We start from the raw sequence: 22,597 nt of genomic DNA, 5'->3' as shown, positions 1-22,597 counted from the left end.
CCCCCCCCCCCCCCCCCCCCCCCCCCCCCCCCCCCCCCCCCCCCCCCCCCCCCCCCCCCCCCCCCCCCCCCCCCCCCCCCCCCCCCCCCCCCCCCCCCCCCCCCCCCCCCCCCCCCCCCCCCCCCCCCCCCCCCCCCCCCCCCCCCCCCCCCCCCCCCCCCCCCCCCCCCCCCCCCCCCCCCCCCCCCCCCCCCCCCCCCCCCCCCCCCCCCCCCCCCCCCCCCCCCCCCCCCCCCCCCCCCCCCCCCCCCCCCCCCCCCCCCCCCCCCCCCCCCCCCCCCCCCCCCCCCCCCCCCCCCCCCCCCCCCCCCCCCCCCCCCCCCCCCCCCCCCCCCCCCCCCCCCCCCCCCCCCCCCCCCCCCCCCCCCCCCCCCCCCCCCCCCCCCCCCCCCCCCCCCCCCCCCCCCCCCCCCCCCCCCCCCCCCCCCCCCCCCCCCCCCCCCCCCCCCCCCCCCCCCCCCCCCCCCCCCCCCCCCCCCCCCCCCCCCCCCCCCCCCCCCCCCCCCCCCCCCCCCCCCCCCCCCCCCCCCCCCCCCCCCCCCCCCCCCCCCCCCCCCCCCCCCCCCCCCCCCCCCCCCCCCCCCCCCCCCCCCCCCCCCCCCCCCCCCCCCCCCCCCCCCCCCCCCCCCCCCCCCCCCCCCCCCCCCCCCCCCCCCCCCCCCCCCCCCCCCCCCCCCCCCCCCCCCCCCCCCCCCCCCCCCCCCCCCCCCCCCCCCCCCCCCCCCCCCCCCCCCCCCCCCCCCCCCCCCCCCCCCCCCCCCCCCCCCCCCCCCCCCCCCCCCCCCCCCCCCCCCCCCCCCCCCCCCCCCCCCCCCCCCCCCCCCCCCCCCCCCCCCCCCCCCCCCCCCCCCCCCCCCCCCCCCCCCCCCCCCCCCCCCCCCCCCCCCCCCCCCCCCCCCCCCCCCCCCCCCCCCCCCCCCCCCCCCCCCCCCCCCCCCCCCCCCCCCCCCCCCCCCCCCCCCCCCCCCCCCCCCCCCCCCCCCCCCCCCCCCCCCCCCCCCCCCCCCCCCCCCCCCCCCCCCCCCCCCCCCCCCCCCCCCCCCCCCCCCCCCCCCCCCCCCCCCCCCCCCCCCCCCCCCCCCCCCCCCCCCCCCCCCCCCCCCCCCCCCCCCCCCCCCCCCCCCCCCCCCCCCCCCCCCCCCCCCCCCCCCCCCCCCCCCCCCCCCCCCCCCCCCCCCCCCCCCCCCCCCCCCCCCCCCCCCCCCCCCCCCCCCCCCCCCCCCCCCCCCCCCCCCCCCCCCCCCCCCCCCCCCCCCCCCCCCCCCCCCCCCCCCCCCCCCCCCCCCCCCCCCCCCCCCCCCCCCCCCCCCCCCCCCCCCCCCCCCCCCCCCCCCCCCCCCCCCCCCCCCCCCCCCCCCCCCCCCCCCCCCCCCCCCCCCCCCCCCCCCCCCCCCCCCCCCCCCCCCCCCCCCCCCCCCCCCCCCCCCCCCCCCCCCCCCCCCCCCCCCCCCCCCCCCCCCCCCCCCCCCCCCCCCCCCCCCCCCCCCCCCCCCCCCCCCCCCCCCCCCCCCCCCCCCCCCCCCCCCCCCCCCCCCCCCCCCCCCCCCCCCCCCCCCCCCCCCCCCCCCCCCCCCCCCCCCCCCCCCCCCCCCCCCCCCCCCCCCCCCCCCCCCCCCCCCCCCCCCCCCCCCCCCCCCCCCCCCCCCCCCCCCCCCCCCCCCCCCCCCCCCCCCCCCCCCCCCCCCCCCCCCCCCCCCCCCCCCCCCCCCCCCCCCCCCCCCCCCCCCCCCCCCCCCCCCCCCCCCCCCCCCCCCCCCCCCCCCCCCCCCCCCCCCCCCCCCCCCCCCCCCCCCCCCCCCCCCCCCCCCCCCCCCCCCCCCCCCCCCCCCCCCCCCCCCCCCCCCCCCCCCCCCCCCCCCCCCCCCCCCCCCCCCCCCCCCCCCCCCCCCCCCCCCCCCCCCCCCCCCCCCCCCCCCCCCCCCCCCCCCCCCCCCCCCCCCCCCCCCCCCCCCCCCCCCCCCCCCCCCCCCCCCCCCCCCCCCCCCCCCCCCCCCCCCCCCCCCCCCCCCCCCCCCCCCCCCCCCCCCCCCCCCCCCCCCCCCCCCCCCCCCCCCCCCCCCCCCCCCCCCCCCCCCCCCCCCCCCCCCCCCCCCCCCCCCCCCCCCCCCCCCCCCCCCCCCCCCCCCCCCCCCCCCCCCCCCCCCCCCCCCCCCCCCCCCCCCCCCCCCCCCCCCCCCCCCCCCCCCCCCCCCCCCCCCCCCCCCCCCCCCCCCCCCCCCCCCCCCCCCCCCCCCCCCCCCCCCCCCCCCCCCCCCCCCCCCCCCCCCCCCCCCCCCCCCCCCCCCCCCCCCCCCCCCCCCCCCCCCCCCCCCCCCCCCCCCCCCCCCCCCCCCCCCCCCCCCCCCCCCCCCCCCCCCCCCCCCCCCCCCCCCCCCCCCCCCCCCCCCCCCCCCCCCCCCCCCCCCCCCCCCCCCCCCCCCCCCCCCCCCCCCCCCCCCCCCCCCCCCCCCCCCCCCCCCCCCCCCCCCCCCCCCCCCCCCCCCCCCCCCCCCCCCCCCCCCCCCCCCCCCCCCCCCCCCCCCCCCCCCCCCCCCCCCCCCCCCCCCCCCCCCCCCCCCCCCCCCCCCCCCCCCCCCCCCCCCCCCCCCCCCCCCCCCCCCCCCCCCCCCCCCCCCCCCCCCCCCCCCCCCCCCCCCCCCCCCCCCCCCCCCCCCCCCCCCCCCCCCCCCCCCCCCCCCCCCCCCCCCCCCCCCCCCCCCCCCCCCCCCCCCCCCCCCCCCCCCCCCCCCCCCCCCCCCCCCCCCCCCCCCCCCCCCCCCCCCCCCCCCCCCCCCCCCCCCCCCCCCCCCCCCCCCCCCCCCCCCCCCCCCCCCCCCCCCCCCCCCCCCCCCCCCCCCCCCCCCCCCCCCCCCCCCCCCCCCCCCCCCCCCCCCCCCCCCCCCCCCCCCCCCCCCCCCCCCCCCCCCCCCCCCCCCCCCCCCCCCCCCCCCCCCCCCCCCCCCCCCCCCCCCCCCCCCCCCCCCCCCCCCCCCCCCCCCCCCCCCCCCCCCCCCCCCCCCCCCCCCCCCCCCCCCCCCCCCCCCCCCCCCCCCCCCCCCCCCCCCCCCCCCCCCCCCCCCCCCCCCCCCCCCCCCCCCCCCCCCCCCCCCCCCCCCCCCCCCCCCCCCCCCCCCCCCCCCCCCCCCCCCCCCCCCCCCCCCCCCCCCCCCCCCCCCCCCCCCCCCCCCCCCCCCCCCCCCCCCCCCCCCCCCCCCCCCCCCCCCCCCCCCCCCCCCCCCCCCCCCCCCCCCCCCCCCCCCCCCCCCCCCCCCCCCCCCCCCCCCCCCCCCCCCCCCCCCCCCCCCCCCCCCCCCCCCCCCCCCCCCCCCCCCCCCCCCCCCCCCCCCCCCCCCCCCCCCCCCCCCCCCCCCCCCCCCCCCCCCCCCCCCCCCCCCCCCCCCCCCCCCCCCCCCCCCCCCCCCCCCCCCCCCCCCCCCCCCCCCCCCCCCCCCCCCCCCCCCCCCCCCCCCCCCCCCCCCCCCCCCCCCCCCCCCCCCCCCCCCCCCCCCCCCCCCCCCCCCCCCCCCCCCCCCCCCCCCCCCCCCCCCCCCCCCCCCCCCCCCCCCCCCCCCCCCCCCCCCCCCCCCCCCCCCCCCCCCCCCCCCCCCCCCCCCCCCCCCCCCCCCCCCCCCCCCCCCCCCCCCCCCCCCCCCCCCCCCCCCCCCCCCCCCCCCCCCCCCCCCCCCCCCCCCCCCCCCCCCCCCCCCCCCCCCCCCCCCCCCCCCCCCCCCCCCCCCCCCCCCCCCCCCCCCCCCCCCCCCCCCCCCCCCCCCCCCCCCCCCCCCCCCCCCCCCCCCCCCCCCCCCCCCCCCCCCCCCCCCCCCCCCCCCCCCCCCCCCCCCCCCCCCCCCCCCCCCCCCCCCCCCCCCCCCCCCCCCCCCCCCCCCCCCCCCCCCCCCCCCCCCCCCCCCCCCCCCCCCCCCCCCCCCCCCCCCCCCCCCCCCCCCCCCCCCCCCCCCCCCCCCCCCCCCCCCCCCCCCCCCCCCCCCCCCCCCCCCCCCCCCCCCCCCCCCCCCCCCCCCCCCCCCCCCCCCCCCCCCCCCCCCCCCCCCCCCCCCCCCCCCCCCCCCCCCCCCCCCCCCCCCCCCCCCCCCCCCCCCCCCCCCCCCCCCCCCCCCCCCCCCCCCCCCCCCCCCCCCCCCCCCCCCCCCCCCCCCCCCCCCCCCCCCCCCCCCCCCCCCCCCCCCCCCCCCCCCCCCCCCCCCCCCCCCCCCCCCCCCCCCCCCCCCCCCCCCCCCCCCCCCCCCCCCCCCCCCCCCCCCCCCCCCCCCCCCCCCCCCCCCCCCCCCCCCCCCCCCCCCCCCCCCCCCCCCCCCCCCCCCCCCCCCCCCCCCCCCCCCCCCCCCCCCCCCCCCCCCCCCCCCCCCCCCCCCCCCCCCCCCCCCCCCCCCCCCCCCCCCCCCCCCCCCCCCCCCCCCCCCCCCCCCCCCCCCCCCCCCCCCCCCCCCCCCCCCCCCCCCCCCCCCCCCCCCCCCCCCCCCCCCCCCCCCCCCCCCCCCCCCCCCCCCCCCCCCCCCCCCCCCCCCCCCCCCCCCCCCCCCCCCCCCCCCCCCCCCCCCCCCCCCCCCCCCCCCCCCCCCCCCCCCCCCCCCCCCCCCCCCCCCCCCCCCCCCCCCCCCCCCCCCCCCCCCCCCCCCCCCCCCCCCCCCCCCCCCCCCCCCCCCCCCCCCCCCCCCCCCCCCCCCCCCCCCCCCCCCCCCCCCCCCCCCCCCCCCCCCCCCCCCCCCCCCCCCCCCCCCCCCCCCCCCCCCCCCCCCCCCCCCCCCCCCCCCCCCCCCCCCCCCCCCCCCCCCCCCCCCCCCCCCCCCCCCCCCCCCCCCCCCCCCCCCCCCCCCCCCCCCCCCCCCCCCCCCCCCCCCCCCCCCCCCCCCCCCCCCCCCCCCCCCCCCCCCCCCCCCCCCCCCCCCCCCCCCCCCCCCCCCCCCCCCCCCCCCCCCCCCCCCCCCCCCCCCCCCCCCCCCCCCCCCCCCCCCCCCCCCCCCCCCCCCCCCCCCCCCCCCCCCCCCCCCCCCCCCCCCCCCCCCCCCCCCCCCCCCCCCCCCCCCCCCCCCCCCCCCCCCCCCCCCCCCCCCCCCCCCCCCCCCCCCCCCCCCCCCCCCCCCCCCCCCCCCCCCCCCCCCCCCCCCCCCCCCCCCCCCCCCCCCCCCCCCCCCCCCCCCCCCCCCCCCCCCCCCCCCCCCCCCCCCCCCCCCCCCCCCCCCCCCCCCCCCCCCCCCCCCCCCCCCCCCCCCCCCCCCCCCCCCCCCCCCCCCCCCCCCCCCCCCCCCCCCCCCCCCCCCCCCCCCCCCCCCCCCCCCCCCCCCCCCCCCCCCCCCCCCCCCCCCCCCCCCCCCCCCCCCCCCCCCCCCCCCCCCCCCCCCCCCCCCCCCCCCCCCCCCCCCCCCCCCCCCCCCCCCCCCCCCCCCCCCCCCCCCCCCCCCCCCCCCCCCCCCCCCCCCCCCCCCCCCCCCCCCCCCCCCCCCCCCCCCCCCCCCCCCCCCCCCCCCCCCCCCCCCCCCCCCCCCCCCCCCCCCCCCCCCCCCCCCCCCCCCCCCCCCCCCCCCCCCCCCCCCCCCCCCCCCCCCCCCCCCCCCCCCCCCCCCCCCCCCCCCCCCCCCCCCCCCCCCCCCCCCCCCCCCCCCCCCCCCCCCCCCCCCCCCCCCCCCCCCCCCCCCCCCCCCCCCCCCCCCCCCCCCCCCCCCCCCCCCCCCCCCCCCCCCCCCCCCCCCCCCCCCCCCCCCCCCCCCCCCCCCCCCCCCCCCCCCCCCCCCCCCCCCCCCCCCCCCCCCCCCCCCCCCCCCCCCCCCCCCCCCCCCCCCCCCCCCCCCCCCCCCCCCCCCCCCCCCCCCCCCCCCCCCCCCCCCCCCCCCCCCCCCCCCCCCCCCCCCCCCCCCCCCCCCCCCCCCCCCCCCCCCCCCCCCCCCCCCCCCCCCCCCCCCCCCCCCCCCCCCCCCCCCCCCCCCCCCCCCCCCCCCCCCCCCCCCCCCCCCCCCCCCCCCCCCCCCCCCCCCCCCCCCCCCCCCCCCCCCCCCCCCCCCCCCCCCCCCCCCCCCCCCCCCCCCCCCCCCCCCCCCCCCCCCCCCCCCCCCCCCCCCCCCCCCCCCCCCCCCCCCCCCCCCCCCCCCCCCCCCCCCCCCCCCCCCCCCCCCCCCCCCCCCCCCCCCCCCCCCCCCCCCCCCCCCCCCCCCCCCCCCCCCCCCCCCCCCCCCCCCCCCCCCCCCCCCCCCCCCCCCCCCCCCCCCCCCCCCCCCCCCCCCCCCCCCCCCCCCCCCCCCCCCCCCCCCCCCCCCCCCCCCCCCCCCCCCCCCCCCCCCCCCCCCCCCCCCCCCCCCCCCCCCCCCCCCCCCCCCCCCCCCCCCCCCCCCCCCCCCCCCCCCCCCCCCCCCCCCCCCCCCCCCCCCCCCCCCCCCCCCCCCCCCCCCCCCCCCCCCCCCCCCCCCCCCCCCCCCCCCCCCCCCCCCCCCCCCCCCCCCCCCCCCCCCCCCCCCCCCCCCCCCCCCCCCCCCCCCCCCCCCCCCCCCCCCCCCCCCCCCCCCCCCCCCCCCCCCCCCCCCCCCCCCCCCCCCCCCCCCCCCCCCCCCCCCCCCCCCCCCCCCCCCCCCCCCCCCCCCCCCCCCCCCCCCCCCCCCCCCCCCCCCCCCCCCCCCCCCCCCCCCCCCCCCCCCCCCCCCCCCCCCCCCCCCCCCCCCCCCCCCCCCCCCCCCCCCCCCCCCCCCCCCCCCCCCCCCCCCCCCCCCCCCCCCCCCCCCCCCCCCCCCCCCCCCCCCCCCCCCCCCCCCCCCCCCCCCCCCCCCCCCCCCCCCCCCCCCCCCCCCCCCCCCCCCCCCCCCCCCCCCCCCCCCCCCCCCCCCCCCCCCCCCCCCCCCCCCCCCCCCCCCCCCCCCCCCCCCCCCCCCCCCCCCCCCCCCCCCCCCCCCCCCCCCCCCCCCCCCCCCCCCCCCCCCCCCCCCCCCCCCCCCCCCCCCCCCCCCCCCCCCCCCCCCCCCCCCCCCCCCCCCCCCCCCCCCCCCCCCCCCCCCCCCCCCCCCCCCCCCCCCCCCCCCCCCCCCCCCCCCCCCCCCCCCCCCCCCCCCCCCCCCCCCCCCCCCCCCCCCCCCCCCCCCCCCCCCCCCCCCCCCCCCCCCCCCCCCCCCCCCCCCCCCCCCCCCCCCCCCCCCCCCCCCCCCCCCCCCCCCCCCCCCCCCCCCCCCCCCCCCCCCCCCCCCCCCCCCCCCCCCCCCCCCCCCCCCCCCCCCCCCCCCCCCCCCCCCCCCCCCCCCCCCCCCCCCCCCCCCCCCCCCCCCCCCCCCCCCCCCCCCCCCCCCCCCCCCCCCCCCCCCCCCCCCCCCCCCCCCCCCCCCCCCCCCCCCCCCCCCCCCCCCCCCCCCCCCCCCCCCCCCCCCCCCCCCCCCCCCCCCCCCCCCCCCCCCCCCCCCCCCCCCCCCCCCCCCCCCCCCCCCCCCCCCCCCCCCCCCCCCCCCCCCCCCCCCCCCCCCCCCCCCCCCCCCCCCCCCCCCCCCCCCCCCCCCCCCCCCCCCCCCCCCCCCCCCCCCCCCCCCCCCCCCCCCCCCCCCCCCCCCCCCCCCCCCCCCCCCCCCCCCCCCCCCCCCCCCCCCCCCCCCCCCCCCCCCCCCCCCCCCCCCCCCCCCCCCCCCCCCCCCCCCCCCCCCCCCCCCCCCCCCCCCCCCCCCCCCCCCCCCCCCCCCCCCCCCCCCCCCCCCCCCCCCCCCCCCCCCCCCCCCCCCCCCCCCCCCCCCCCCCCCCCCCCCCCCCCCCCCCCCCCCCCCCCCCCCCCCCCCCCCCCCCCCCCCCCCCCCCCCCCCCCCCCCCCCCCCCCCCCCCCCCCCCCCCCCCCCCCCCCCCCCCCCCCCCCCCCCCCCCCCCCCCCCCCCCCCCCCCCCCCCCCCCCCCCCCCCCCCCCCCCCCCCCCCCCCCCCCCCCCCCCCCCCCCCCCCCCCCCCCCCCCCCCCCCCCCCCCCCCCCCCCCCCCCCCCCCCCCCCCCCCCCCCCCCCCCCCCCCCCCCCCCCCCCCCCCCCCCCCCCCCCCCCCCCCCCCCCCCCCCCCCCCCCCCCCCCCCCCCCCCCCCCCCCCCCCCCCCCCCCCCCCCCCCCCCCCCCCCCCCCCCCCCCCCCCCCCCCCCCCCCCCCCCCCCCCCCCCCCCCCCCCCCCCCCCCCCCCCCCCCCCCCCCCCCCCCCCCCCCCCCCCCCCCCCCCCCCCCCCCCCCCCCCCCCCCCCCCCCCCCCCCCCCCCCCCCCCCCCCCCCCCCCCCCCCCCCCCCCCCCCCCCCCCCCCCCCCCCCCCCCCCCCCCCCCCCCCCCCCCCCCCCCCCCCCCCCCCCCCCCCCCCCCCCCCCCCCCCCCCCCCCCCCCCCCCCCCCCCCCCCCCCCCCCCCCCCCCCCCCCCCCCCCCCCCCCCCCCCCCCCCCCCCCCCCCCCCCCCCCCCCCCCCCCCCCCCCCCCCCCCCCCCCCCCCCCCCCCCCCCCCCCCCCCCCCCCCCCCCCCCCCCCCCCCCCCCCCCCCCCCCCCCCCCCCCCCCCCCCCCCCCCCCCCCCCCCCCCCCCCCCCCCCCCCCCCCCCCCCCCCCCCCCCCCCCCCCCCCCCCCCCCCCCCCCCCCCCCCCCCCCCCCCCCCCCCCCCCCCCCCCCCCCCCCCCCCCCCCCCCCCCCCCCCCCCCCCCCCCCCCCCCCCCCCCCCCCCCCCCCCCCCCCCCCCCCCCCCCCCCCCCCCCCCCCCCCCCCCCCCCCCCCCCCCCCCCCCCCCCCCCCCCCCCCCCCCCCCCCCCCCCCCCCCCCCCCCCCCCCCCCCCCCCCCCCCCCCCCCCCCCCCCCCCCCCCCCCCCCCCCCCCCCCCCCCCCCCCCCCCCCCCCCCCCCCCCCCCCCCCCCCCCCCCCCCCCCCCCCCCCCCCCCCCCCCCCCCCCCCCCCCCCCCCCCCCCCCCCCCCCCCCCCCCCCCCCCCCCCCCCCCCCCCCCCCCCCCCCCCCCCCCCCCCCCCCCCCCCCCCCCCCCCCCCCCCCCCCCCCCCCCCCCCCCCCCCCCCCCCCCCCCCCCCCCCCCCCCCCCCCCCCCCCCCCCCCCCCCCCCCCCCCCCCCCCCCCCCCCCCCCCCCCCCCCCCCCCCCCCCCCCCCCCCCCCCCCCCCCCCCCCCCCCCCCCCCCCCCCCCCCCCCCCCCCCCCCCCCCCCCCCCCCCCCCCCCCCCCCCCCCCCCCCCCCCCCCCCCCCCCCCCCCCCCCCCCCCCCCCCCCCCCCCCCCCCCCCCCCCCCCCCCCCCCCCCCCCCCCCCCCCCCCCCCCCCCCCCCCCCCCCCCCCCCCCCCCCCCCCCCCCCCCCCCCCCCCCCCCCCCCCCCCCCCCCCCCCCCCCCCCCCCCCCCCCCCCCCCCCCCCCCCCCCCCCCCCCCCCCCCCCCCCCCCCCCCCCCCCCCCCCCCCCCCCCCCCCCCCCCCCCCCCCCCCCCCCCCCCCCCCCCCCCCCCCCCCCCCCCCCCCCCCCCCCCCCCCCCCCCCCCCCCCCCCCCCCCCCCCCCCCCCCCCCCCCCCCCCCCCCCCCCCCCCCCCCCCCCCCCCCCCCCCCCCCCCCCCCCCCCCCCCCCCCCCCCCCCCCCCCCCCCCCCCCCCCCCCCCCCCCCCCCCCCCCCCCCCCCCCCCCCCCCCCCCCCCCCCCCCCCCCCCCCCCCCCCCCCCCCCCCCCCCCCCCCCCCCCCCCCCCCCCCCCCCCCCCCCCCCCCCCCCCCCCCCCCCCCCCCCCCCCCCCCCCCCCCCCCCCCCCCCCCCCCCCCCCCCCCCCCCCCCCCCCCCCCCCCCCCCCCCCCCCCCCCCCCCCCCCCCCCCCCCCCCCCCCCCCCCCCCCCCCCCCCCCCCCCCCCCCCCCCCCCCCCCCCCCCCCCCCCCCCCCCCCCCCCCCCCCCCCCCCCCCCCCCCCCCCCCCCCCCCCCCCCCCCCCCCCCCCCCCCCCCCCCCCCCCCCCCCCCCCCCCCCCCCCCCCCCCCCCCCCCCCCCCCCCCCCCCCCCCCCCCCCCCCCCCCCCCCCCCCCCCCCCCCCCCCCCCCCCCCCCCCCCCCCCCCCCCCCCCCCCCCCCCCCCCCCCCCCCCCCCCCCCCCCCCCCCCCCCCCCCCCCCCCCCCCCCCCCCCCCCCCCCCCCCCCCCCCCCCCCCCCCCCCCCCCCCCCCCCCCCCCCCCCCCCCCCCCCCCCCCCCCCCCCCCCCCCCCCCCCCCCCCCCCCCCCCCCCCCCCCCCCCCCCCCCCCCCCCCCCCCCCCCCCCCCCCCCCCCCCCCCCCCCCCCCCCCCCCCCCCCCCCCCCCCCCCCCCCCCCCCCCCCCCCCCCCCCCCCCCCCCCCCCCCCCCCCCCCCCCCCCCCCCCCCCCCCCCCCCCCCCCCCCCCCCCCCCCCCCCCCCCCCCCCCCCCCCCCCCCCCCCCCCCCCCCCCCCCCCCCCCCCCCCCCCCCCCCCCCCCCCCCCCCCCCCCCCCCCCCCCCCCCCCCCCCCCCCCCCCCCCCCCCCCCCCCCCCCCCCCCCCCCCCCCCCCCCCCCCCCCCCCCCCCCCCCCCCCCCCCCCCCCCCCCCCCCCCCCCCCCCCCCCCCCCCCCCCCCCCCCCCCCCCCCCCCCCCCCCCCCCCCCCCCCCCCCCCCCCCCCCCCCCCCCCCCCCCCCCCCCCCCCCCCCCCCCCCCCCCCCCCCCCCCCCCCCCCCCCCCCCCCCCCCCCCCCCCCCCCCCCCCCCCCCCCCCCCCCCCCCCCCCCCCCCCCCCCCCCCCCCCCCCCCCCCCCCCCCCCCCCCCCCCCCCCCCCCCCCCCCCCCCCCCCCCCCCCCCCCCCACAAATGGTGTTGAGCTTGCCCGAGGCTTCGAATTCAAAGGGATTTACGGTGAGCCAACAAATGAAGGACTTTGTATCTGTCGATCACAAGATGACGGCAGCGTGACAAAAAGCTGCCATACTTCCCCTCTGCCGATAGCTGGAGGATTTATTGAAAATTTCCATCTGACTTTCAGTGAATTTGGTTGCACTCTATCAGTGGCCTTTCATCAGTAACATCCGTAAAGGTTTTGCGCTCCTAAGTCCTGATCATTTTGTCTTTCATCCACACAGAGCTCATTCTTTTTGGAGCTATGTGACATTTGAAACAAGCTAACAAGTGATTTCTCAAGCAAAAGATATGTAGCCTCTTGTGTGATGCCTCTGGCGGATCTGTTCTGTATTTCAGGGCTATTATGATAACCCAAAGGTCTGCGCACTCTATGTCATGAAGGGAACACCAGAAGGTAGTTTTTTTTAGTTATTGTCGATGATGCATGTTCTATTTAGTGTACACATTTGTACAAAATTGTTGGAGCCCCATTGGTCACAGGGCAAGAACTTTAATATTAGCCATCATTGGTTTTGTCTTATGATGTCCATCTTCACTCAAATGGCAGTATATGGTGCAATCAAACTCCACATTACATTATATCAGATCCTTGACCTTAGGTTCACATTTATTTTCATTGGAGGACCTTCTAAGCTTTGTTGTGACTCGTATTATCCTTCTTTTAAATTTGTCATCAGTTTTCTTGTGCAGCCACATCCATAGAGGTTAGCTATAGCCTCGTGGATTTATTTTACAGTTCTAAATGTGAGTAAGTGTAGTCACGGGACTGTCAAGATGCTTGGGGATGCTCTTATAGCCTCTACCTTTAGCATTCATGCCTGTTTCTAACCTTCTAAATCAACAATTTCATTCGCCTCACCTGCCACAGTGACTACTTGTCAACCTTGAAAAAGTCCACATTGCAACTGAAAGGCAGCTATGATGCTAATTAGAGGACACGCCTTGATTGAAAATTGTCAAATTATTTTTTACCAGGCCTGCTTTATGAGGGTTTTTTTCTGTTGAACCACAAATCAATAGCATTCTCTGATTTTCATGACTGGCTTTTCAATATGTTTTAGGAAGTTTCTGTGATTACTATCTGTTTTTCTTTCATTAAAAAGGGTTCCTGACAATTTTGTTCACATGTACTTCAATTCCCCCAAACGGGAATTGAACTTGTCCTGAAATATCCACAAAATAAACCTCACTTTTCTATGATACTCCTTTTCATGTGTAAAGATGTGCCAAAACTCCAGCCTCACCCTGGCTTGGAGAAGCACGAGGAAGAGGAGGACGAAGAGGAAGACGGAGAGGGAGGAGACGAAGTAGGCAAGAAGAAGCTCCCGCCGGATTCGAAGCCAAGGGTCCAATCAGGACCCCGAACACCGAACCCCTACGCTGCTGACAACAGCAGCCTAATGTTCCCCATCCTGGTGGCGTTTGGCGTCTTCATCCCCACTTTGTTTTGTCTCTGTCGGCTGTGAGATGACTGGACGGACATGACAGGTGGGCGTTTCGAGGAGGTAAATCATACACATGACTTGGAAGAAATATGAACCACGGAGGACAAGAAGTGCAGGTGGGGGCACGGGAAGGCGAGCAAGGTGAAGGTTTACCTTCCAGCTTCTGCTTTCCACTTTGATTGACATCTTTCATCCATTTCCTATCCCAGATGAAATCTTTAAAAGTCTGAGCTCAGCACACGCTCACCGTTCTTCCCCGGGGGGCCGCTGTACCAACTTTTTCAGTATTTTGCACGCAGCATGAGGAAAGCCACACTTTGTCTGACACACTCCTCAACGTCTGGCCAGACATGGGATTAGAAACAGGCTCCATACGGAATAAACCACAAGATGAACTTTGTGGAAATACAGCCATTTTTTGGCTAGTTGCCTTTCTGTGTCGAATTAGTCCGTTGTATGTGTGCCGTTATCTCACATGATATGGAGAGCCCTGCGTTCACTTATTCAAGAGTTAATATCTATCTTAAATTCCATGTACTTCTACGCTCTTTGTTCTCACTTGGCACCTTTATTTGGGAGGCACATTTCTAACACAAGGCAACTCGATGTGCTGCACACAAGCAGACGCAACTCAGCTAATCATTTACAAACACAACAGGTAATGGCATTCAGAACCAAAGGGAAGAAAACAAAAGTATCTTACAAAAAAGCATGCTGAATCTACATTGACATTTAACTCATTCACTGCTATTCACAAATGTATTCGGGAATTGAAAATGTGACATACAGCACCATTCCTAAATTTGTTCTGGTTTTGTTTCTTCATGCTTTGGTGCCGATAAAGCGCTGGCCATGGCCTCTGGCCCACAAGGGGGCAGCATTACCCCTGTTTACATGTTAGCACTTTTTTCCAGTTTCAGCTATTGACAAACCAATATGTATGTATTGCATTGTATTTTGGACAGCCGCCCTCATTTCGAGATCATATAACTCCAGACCTATATAATTTAGAAAATAACTTTTTTTCTGATGGAAGAAAAGAGTCTAAGGTTTCTAACGCTGTCTTGAATATGTATGTAGTCCTAAAATTCAATATTCTGTGGGTCCTGGAATTCAAGCGACAATGACAAAAACATTGGCACTAGAGTGGACACATTTTTGCACGTCTGGCAGTGAATGAGTTAAATACATGAACAAAAACGTTTTGACATTTTAGAGTAAAGAAATGTCTAGGTTACAAAATGACAATGACATTTAAACAAAAAAAAACATTGAAAGGCCTTTAAAAGCAGTTACAATTGAGACCTCACTTGTATCTTATTTTGTTTGAGTGCAGCATAACGGGTACATGCCGCTTCACCATGTTTACTTTGAACTCTGGGCTCCACTCATCGACCCAAATCCGCAACTCTCAGAGCCTTACATCCATCCTTACATACATTTACTAATCCGCTTTCGGAACTATTGCAATGAGTAACCAGGGAGTCAGTTAAAGGAGGAAATCAACCCAACAAACGTCTTAGAACTTAGATCATTTGTTCGATCAGTTTAAGCATGAAAATCCATCCATTTTTGTCCAACTCAGCCGTCTGCCATTTTGCCACTCGCTGTCAACTGCAAATAACATCACCGTTGCTTAGGTAATGAGCAATCATGGCTCGACTTGAAAAATCAGTTGAGCGCTGATTGGTCCTTCCCTGAGCCTTGAGCAAATGTGATGTCTTTTTTAAAAGAGTGGCAATAATGGCAAAATGGCCACCCCCTTAGTTGGCAAAAAAAACGGTGGCTTTTTTGGAATGCCGAGTTTAGAATGTGAGGGCCACATAGAACATTTTACTGCAAAGAACATTTTTCAGTTTCTTCCCATTTCAAGCTTTTAGCCCTGGACTAATATCTGCCATCTCCTTATTCTGAAAGCTGTCGCTTTCAGAATAAGCTGTTTAATTCTCTTGTGTGTTCAGACAGAAGACCGTTAAACGAATCATCGAATGGAGATAAAAGCATAGATAAGTCTCTCCTAGTTTGCTTGGAGGATGAAATCCTTCAGTCTAAAGATATGTTTCAGATAGTAAAAAGACTGTTTTAGTGATGTTCTTTGAAAGGAGTGCTGAAAGTCAGGTCTGAGTCTTATCAGCAACCCAAAGTTCTAAAAGCAGGGACTCAAATAGAAAACCATCTTCTTTCTCCCCAAAAACAAATATCTGTTTTGTTTTGCTTTAGCTGGAGGAAATTTTGCTTCGACCAGCTGTTAACCCATTCACTGCCAGACATGAATGCAAAAATGTGTCCTCTCCAGCGCCATGGTTTTCTCATTTTCACTCAAATTGCAGGACCCGCACAATATTGAGTTTTAGGACTAAATAAACATTCAATGCAGTGTAAGAAACCTCTTCTTTCATCAGAATAAAAGTTAATTTCTAACTTATATGGATCTGGAGTAATATGAGTTGCAAGTGGGGGCGGCTGCACAAAAGGCAACTGCTGCCCCCTTGTGGAAGATAAAAAACATTGCCAGTGGTCTTATCAGCGCTTTATCTGCACCTCCCCACAAGAAAAACCAAAATCCGCACAAATTCCGGAATTGTGCTCCACGTCATATTTTCAATTCCCGAATAAATTTGGGAATGGCAGTGACTTAGTTAATTTGTTTTCGACGTTGAGCTGCTGTCATTTCAGGACATTAGTGAATACAGCTGTATGTCATCTTTACACCCATGATAGCCAACATTGACCTTGTGAAGCATTTCACCGGATGGTAACGCTTGAGGCTGAACTAAAGGGGTCCAGGGTTTGACCCTTTAGGGACACCACGTCATGTACATTTCGATCTTACAAAGTAACTCCGTTTCTTTAGGTGCGACCTGTACCATTGGATGACTGTTCTTTCCAAACTCTTTCAAGTTTCCAACCTGTTCAACAGTGTATTATGAGAGATAGTATCAAATGCTGTGCCAATACAATTAGCACAGACACCTTTCGGTGTCCAATTTCATAACATTTAGTACTTTCATAACAGCTGTTTGTGAACTACGATGAGGTTGGTAACTTGATTCTAATTAAGCCCGTCTGAGTGAAAGAATTTGCAGTTGATTTGGTTACTGTCGTGACAGTCGGGTCTATAATTTGCTGCAAAGGCCGTCTAGAGTTTTCTACTTTAGAAGGTGCTTGATGGCAGGGTTTTAGGAAGCTTGTCTGACTTAAAATCTGTGCGTGTGTGAGTATGCTGGAGTTGACTGCGAAGGCCAAAAGTGACACCAGTCATGGGGGAAAAGGTTGCTATAGTAAGGCAGTCCTTCCACCTGCGCTCAGTCCTTCTCCGAGTGAGCTGAATTGTGTCGTGTATGTAACATGGACATTACGCTGGATATCAAAGTTATGGATGACATGTAAATGTTTAAACAATTGCATGATTTGGAGCCCTCACGCGTCTCCTGAGCAGCAGTCAGGCGATTAGGACGGATCTGTTTCAAAATCCACACATTGGTTCAAAGACATCTTTGCATTTCTCCGTTCTTGTCTTTTTCTTTGTATGCCATCTTTTGAGTTTACCAATGACATTGTTGCACATTTTCAATTAGGTAGTAGCGGTGAAAAAATATTTTCATCGTCAGACTTTACTTCTAAGTTGGTGGCAAAAGCAGAGGCAATCTGCATTCCCTTGCAATTATTTGCTCACTGTTGCGACTTGGTTTGTGAAACATGCAGTTTTGTTGTCTGATCGCGGCGCGCAGTTCCCAGAAGTAGCCTGTGGCCGTCATTGCGCCCGTCTTCCGCCGGATTTTACATTGACAAAAAGAAAGCACATCACTGGTGGTTCCAAACAAATGTTTACTCCATGTCCTTTTGAATTCCCAGTAGCCTTTTAAAAAGAAAACCTCTTGTCTTAAAACAACATCCGGCCTACTTTTATCTTTCCTTTTTTTTTCATGCCAATGAGAACTTTAAAGGACAACCGACAGCACTTTTTTGTTTCGTAACTGACATCAGGAAAACGTTTACTAGCATCTAAAATACCCAAAAAACGCAGGATGATATTTTTTGTCAAATGCGAAACACCAATAAAAATAACTTGGTGTCCAAAAACTACTTCAAATTGAACACGGAAGTGGCCAGTTTCAGACTGTCCCGCCCCCTTGTTCGTGATGCCACGCCAAGACGTCTTGCCTTGCTTGACAATCAAAACAATGGCTTCAGATTCGGAGAAGATGCTTTCTTGTTACTTATCCAGTTATGAATATGATTCCAATAGTTCTGAAGAGGAAAGCATAAATGTTTGCAATCGATTAAAGAAGTCTTTCCGGGTAATTTTGAGGCATCAGGACTGATGTGTAGCACCCAGAACATGCAGAAGATGGCGCCCAAGCTCCGTTGGAAATGGCCTCATTTGTCTGCTGGGAGTTTGTGTCAGCGAATATCAAATAGTTGTCTTGGTGCAACACACAACGATTCACCATTGCGTTATTTATGTAGTTTTTCTTCTAATTTCGCCATCAACACGGATCAACACAAAGTTCTCAGACTAAACAAAGTTCCGCAAAATGCATTGTATGTCCTTTCTCGGTCAGGGGCGTTCCCTCCGTGACGTCACGTCGGGCATCGTCATCAACTCGAAAACAAGACTTCCCGAATATTCAGCGCGAGTCTTAAAACGTAAAATATAGCTATATGCCGTGTAATCTTTGTAAAATACGCTCAGTAGAAGTCATTTGAAACGATTTTACAAATTATGGACACAACTTGTCCGGAGGCGTCCGTTGTCCTTTAATAGTCCCACAATGAGGATATGTGCAATCTCGTCGGTTATCCTTTTAGGTTTAGTTCATCTGCAATTTGTGGTTGTTGTGTAAACTTTTTTTTTTTAATCTGTGAAACTATTTTGATGGCCTCATTCTCAGAGTCCGCTTTGAGTTTTAGTCTTGGCCCTTGCACAAGACCAAACCATTTTCTAAGAATTGTGTTAGCAACCCCCTTATTAAAAATGTATTACATTTTTTTTTTCATGTTCAATCAATAAGTCTTAACATGTCAATTCCACCTGCATCCAGCCCGATTACACATTTATCTGCTGTGGAACCTTCCTTGCTCCTCCTCATTTTTGTTGTTGTTGACTGATAGTAGAAGACAAAATAATATGGTACCATTTTCTTTCCTTGCGTTTTTCACCTGTTCCAAGACGCAAGCATCTTCTTACGCTGTCCCAAAGGGTGCAAAAATGTCATTTAAAATTTATTTCAAAATGTTTGCTGATGTCAGCGGTCATGTGTGTAGACAGTATATGGTAGAAATCACACATTTCAACAGTTTGCTCCTCATTTCTCAATCGGAATTGAGATGTTGGGGCTTTATGGGTTACTTTGTTTTGGCTTTCTCTTTAAGAGACACGAGCCCCTTTTTCTGGCTGTTGGGACAAAGTTTGAAACAATCACAAAGATGAACTGACAGACAAATGTAATAAATGGCTGTCATGAAATCCTAAAAATGAGCTTCTCTGAAAATGTGCGCCTCTTCCGTTTGATGCTGTGTAATTTAAATCTGGTAGATGTGTTTTTCTGCGTTTGGATTTGTTTGAAATCTCACCTCAGGATTTCTTTTTGCTTGGAATAGTTGAACATTTGATTTGGTATGAACGTTTTGCGCTGCCTTGTGAGTCATTGTTGTTGCCTTGAATTCTCGAAAATGTGCTCTACCATCACACGCCTTTTTTTCCCTTCTGTGCTGAATTATCATTCCACACAAACAACTCTGGCTGGAGTGAAGGAATCTTCATCAGTCAGTGGAATTTCATTTGTACATGGTCAATGTAATTTATTCCGCAAGCAAATATGTGGACAGTGGGAGACTTCTGTCACACGTACGCCCAGGCCTCAACTTTATTTTTAGACATCAGCCTCTGTATGATTTGTTCATTGAGCTCATAAAAGCACTGGAGGGGAATGAAGATCCACTCTGTCTTTCCATATGAGAACCAAAGACTTGTCTTCACTCCATCCGTAATCTCCTTAAACACGGGGTCCTATCTTTGATTGTTTGCTTACCTTAGGAAGGATACAATAAATCAAGGAAGTCAACCCCTGCCATCTTGAAATATTTTCACTCTCCTCAAATCAGTCTTTGAAATTGTTCTGTAATTAAGGGGACATTGTTTGTTTATTTTGTGATATGCTGTACCCCATTGAGCTGAATGGACCAGCCTGCACCCTTCCCCGTCCCTCTGTTATTTACCATTCAACTGAACAGTACATGTGAGGCAAACAGAGACAAATTTACAGAGCAAAACCTCAGCAAACGTCTCCCACCGTCCAGACAGCACAAAAGTGTGTCATCACCTCCATGCGAGTGCGTGAAGATGGTCCGTGAATGATCCGACTGTATGCCATCTCCATGTTTTGGATTATCGATGAGAAAGTTTCTTCAGCCGTCATCTGTACTTTTTTGAAGGTGTCGGACAAAAAGTACAAATGACGGCTGAAGAAACCTTCTCATCGATGGACCACTCCTGTACGACTGAGAGTTTACACAGACGTATGTTTTGGATTAATAATTTCTCCTGCCGAGCCTGAAGGCAGCAGCAGGGCGGACTGAGAAATGTGCTCAAGTCCCTCGACACTTCCTCACGTAATCCATGCAGTGACAAAATGCTGATAAATGCTGTCTCTTTTTAATAAATGTGCTATTTTATCAGACGAATGAATCACTTCTATTTTTCTACCCTGACATCACGTTCCAGTTCTGGTATTTTTTATTATTTTTTTTTTTTTTTTTCATTTTAAATCTCATCCATGTTTTAAAAAAAGTTTCCAGAGGACCCAGTCATTACTACGTTCCACTCCACGTGCTTTTGTTTGTCCACGTGTCCTCTCATTCCCCAACAACTGAAAGTGTCTCTTTAACTGCACGTTAGAAAAGGTGACGGCAGACTGAGCAAGCAGCTGCTCAAAGACAACTGGAGCCCCATAAAAGTGGCTTTCAGGACTTTTTTTCTCATGACATCAGCTCTTTTTCATCAGAAAAAAACACAACGTAAATGCTTATTTGAATATATATTTATATACTTTTTACAAACCATAACATTTATAAATTAATATATTTGAGTAAGAAGTGCATCATTTCAGATTAGTCTTAATTTGATGAGTTCAAAAGTGAACGGCTCGGTTGACTTGAGTCCAGTGTTCTGTTTACGTTTGACTTCATTGGAAATAGACGGCCATGAAAGGCACGTGGAGGAGGCCAACGTCGCTGTTTTTGCAGAGCACGCCAACTCCGTCCCGACTGCAAAGTAAGGACAAAGCCAGCTGCCCCCAAGCGTCTCCACCATTGTCCGGGAGATCCACTGAAGCCAGCTTTTCATGCGATTGGGAAAGCAGGAATTTACCAACGTTCACCAAGTGGTGACCTCTTCCGAGACCACCCGCCGCCTCTTGAAGACCCTGGAAAAGGAACAGCAGATCCACGCGCAACTCCAGGATGTCACCGTGAGCCCTCGAAATAAATCTGGAAGTGGAAACACCAGTTATTTAGGAAAATGCCGCCTTTGTTACGAGTCCCCTCAAAACACATCCTACCGAAGAAGAGAGTTGATGTTTGGGGGTGAGAGATTACCTTGTGGGAAGGTCGCTCTTTGCCGTGGACAGAAGTGCAGGATGAATGTTCACCTGTTGCGGATTTCTAAACTGAAGATGAAGCTCGGCTCTCGTTATGCTCAATGATAAGAGATCACTGCTGATGAAAAACTCTACATCCGAACCTGAGGGTGAAGAAATACACATGGATTTCATGCACCACTCAAATCTTTGCAACATTACTCTCGATGCAGTAGAGCTGAATAGGTTCCCAGAGGTGATGTTTTCACTCCTAATGCCGTCGTTAATTTGTCAGCAGGGTATCTCAACAAGTCTCAGAATATTAAGCCTGCTCTGGGTCATTTGTATGCAGATATCATTGTGCACCATTGAATTAATCAAGGCGTTAACGTGCCTTTGCAAGAAAACAGCTTGCAAAATGCAAAAGGGGGGCACCCCTTGTACGCATCCCTATATAGAAGTAGAGCAATCCAATGGGGCATTGAATTTTACATGTAAATGTACAAGTCAAATAAATTATTATTGCTCGCATCTGTGATTACATTTATTGTAATTTACAAAAGTGACACATCCCTTGCGTTTTCTTGAATCGTTTGTTGATCATTTTGCTCACAATATCTTCTATGCCATTTTGCTCGTTTTACACATTTGTTTCGAAATGGGAAAATACTGGTTCTGGTTGCATTACTTCTCAAAAAGAGAAGGAAAAATGGTTTACTCTGATACAAAAAATCCTGGTTCTGGACCATCAAGTATAGACTGCAACATATGAACTGGGCAAAGTATGGGTTGGGAGCCACTAGTGGCCCACCAATCATTTGCATTATTATTGTAATTTTTTTTAACAATCAGTAAGCCTTTCCCACCATGAATTCCTCGATTAAACGTGTTGATGTGATTTGATGAATAGTGTGGTATCAAACTCATTTTTGTCACTGGCCACATTACAGTATAGTTATGGGTTCCCTCTGAGAAGTTCCTTGTGTTTATGAAAACATTACCTTCACCACTTTATTTCACATAAAAGTGACTATCACCTATATTGTGAACAGTTAATGAAATGTGTTATCCGGAAACATGGCAAGTATCAAACTTTTGCTCACTTTTTGGAAAAGAAATGCCTGCTGCATCTGTTAAAAGGGGGGGAGCATTTGCATGAAAACAACAAAGTAACATTGCAAAAAAAACACTTTAATGGCTCCAGTAGGCCAACATGTTGCTAGCTGGATCCAGGCCCAGGGGCTTTGAATTTTACATGTTGTAAATATCATCGCTTGCATGTGTAATTACATTTTAATGCAGTTTGCAAAGGGCGGGGGTGATTCCTCTTTCCCGTCTTACCTTGTCTTGAACGGCCCTGGAGCCCTTTGATGTTCCTGCAGTTGACTCGTCCCTGACAACACCAATAGACCCGCCGTACGAAACTGAAGAGGGGCTTCTCTGGGAACAGCAAGCCCCCAGAAGTTGTTCCAGAATCAGGCAGAGGCTTAACACTGAGGCGCACCACGCTCGAATTGTCCAGACTATTTGGACTGGCGCTTTCCTGCCAGGCAGCCGTGAGCTCCGCGCAGCGCTCGCGGTGGTGACCGTGAGCTGCCCCTCGCCTCAAGCGCCAAAGGAGGTCCGTGCGTACAGACTGTCTCGGGGACGCAGTCGGCCTATCCGGTGACGGCACGACCAATCCACGCGCGTCCAGCGCGCGGCCTCGTACTCCCATGTCGCTGGTAATCACCGAGATGAGAAGTAAAGCAATCCAATGGTGGCTGTGTGCGGTGGCCATGATTGTCCTACTTTTTCCGAACTGCAGCTTCTCTGTGGCGGGTTGGACGCCCGCTTTATATCCTCGCTCACAATGGCAACCGCTTTTCACTTAGAATTTGAATCCTGACCGTCGTCCCCATTCCTGCCCCTCTTTTTGTTTGTGCCCACTTGACCCCCTGCTGCTTTCTTTTAATGCGCTTGCATAATGAGGCGCCCCGACGAGCGCCAACCCAGGCCATTCATATTAAGCCTCTGAGCTAATGACTCCAATTACCCATATTTGCACGTTCGCTGTGTTTGCAAGGCGTATAAATTACTGACAGGTCGCGAATTATGTTTTCTAAGAATGCGCTCACGCTTTTTAAACGGCTGAGTTTTTCGTTAAACTTTTCGAACTTTGAAATCAATGAGAAAAGTGGAGCCTGGGGACACTGAGGTTGACTTCGGCCTTAGAAATCGCTCATCGAGCATGTCCTCTCTCAGCTGCCACCAAATAGGCGATATGCATTCATTTGCATCAAGCCAATGTTTGAAACAAACGCAACACAGTCATCGGTCAACGGTAGAAATAAACACAACCAAACACTTTCCTGTTTCTCTTGAGTATAATTTTCTTTACTTTCCTAACGTTTTCTGAAAACGTTTTTACCACGTTCCCCCTACTTTAGCAAACGGATACGTGTACTAATCCTTAATTTATCAAAATAGACGTAACTGTTCTCAACCTACGGAGAAAATCTAAAACCACGTAAATTTAAAAAAAACCCACAGTGATTGGTAGAGTAAAAATTGTTGGGATTTGCGAAAACAAAAACAGTAATTGTTACGGTATTTGTAGGGACTTGAGCCAAATCCATTTTTAGAAAAAGATGACAAAAACAAACATTAGAAAAATACACATCACATTGCCTGATTTCACGGAATTCAATTCAATTAATTCACCAATGAAATATTACAGTTCAATATTTACCACCCCTGAGGTGTCAAGCAGACCATACTATCATCACA

At 69.5% G+C, this 22,597-nt stretch overlaps 2 protein-coding genes across 2 annotated transcripts in view; one reads left to right on the top strand and one right to left on the bottom strand.

Moving 5' to 3' along the window:
- mlec (malectin) overlaps window positions 1-16,832 on the top strand; it is a 34,857-nt gene extending 18,025 nt beyond the window's left edge. The window contains exons 5-6 of the mRNA XM_088994521.1: window positions 11,140-11,197; window positions 12,025-16,832. Of these exons, the coding sequence (XP_088850647.1) occupies window positions 11,140-11,197; window positions 12,025-12,269 (303 nt within the window). The 3' untranslated portion in view covers window positions 12,270-16,832. The remainder of the gene's footprint in view (window positions 1-11,139; window positions 11,198-12,024) is intronic.
- Window positions 16,833-16,973: 141 nt separating this feature from the next.
- LOC148899343 (uncharacterized) lies at window positions 16,974-22,540 on the bottom strand. The gene is made up of 3 exons (XM_088994520.1): window positions 21,170-22,540; window positions 19,848-19,992; window positions 16,974-19,739 (listed from the first exon to the last, which is right to left on the bottom strand). The coding sequence occupies exons 1-3, from the start codon at window positions 21,606-21,608 to the stop codon at window positions 19,436-19,438; spliced, it is 888 nt and encodes a 295-aa protein (XP_088850646.1). The 5' UTR covers window positions 21,609-22,540; the 3' UTR covers window positions 16,974-19,435.
- Window positions 22,541-22,597: the final 57 nt, after the last annotated feature.

This window comes from Hippocampus bargibanti, linkage group LG04, assembly GCF_051943395.1.
Source record: "Hippocampus bargibanti isolate YZ-2025 linkage group LG04, ASM5194339v1, whole genome shotgun sequence".
In the NCBI taxonomy this organism is placed as follows: domain Eukaryota; kingdom Metazoa; phylum Chordata; class Actinopteri; order Syngnathiformes; family Syngnathidae; genus Hippocampus; species Hippocampus bargibanti.
Note: the sequence above shows the minus strand (reverse complement) of the source record. Positions and strands in the feature narration are given on the sequence as shown.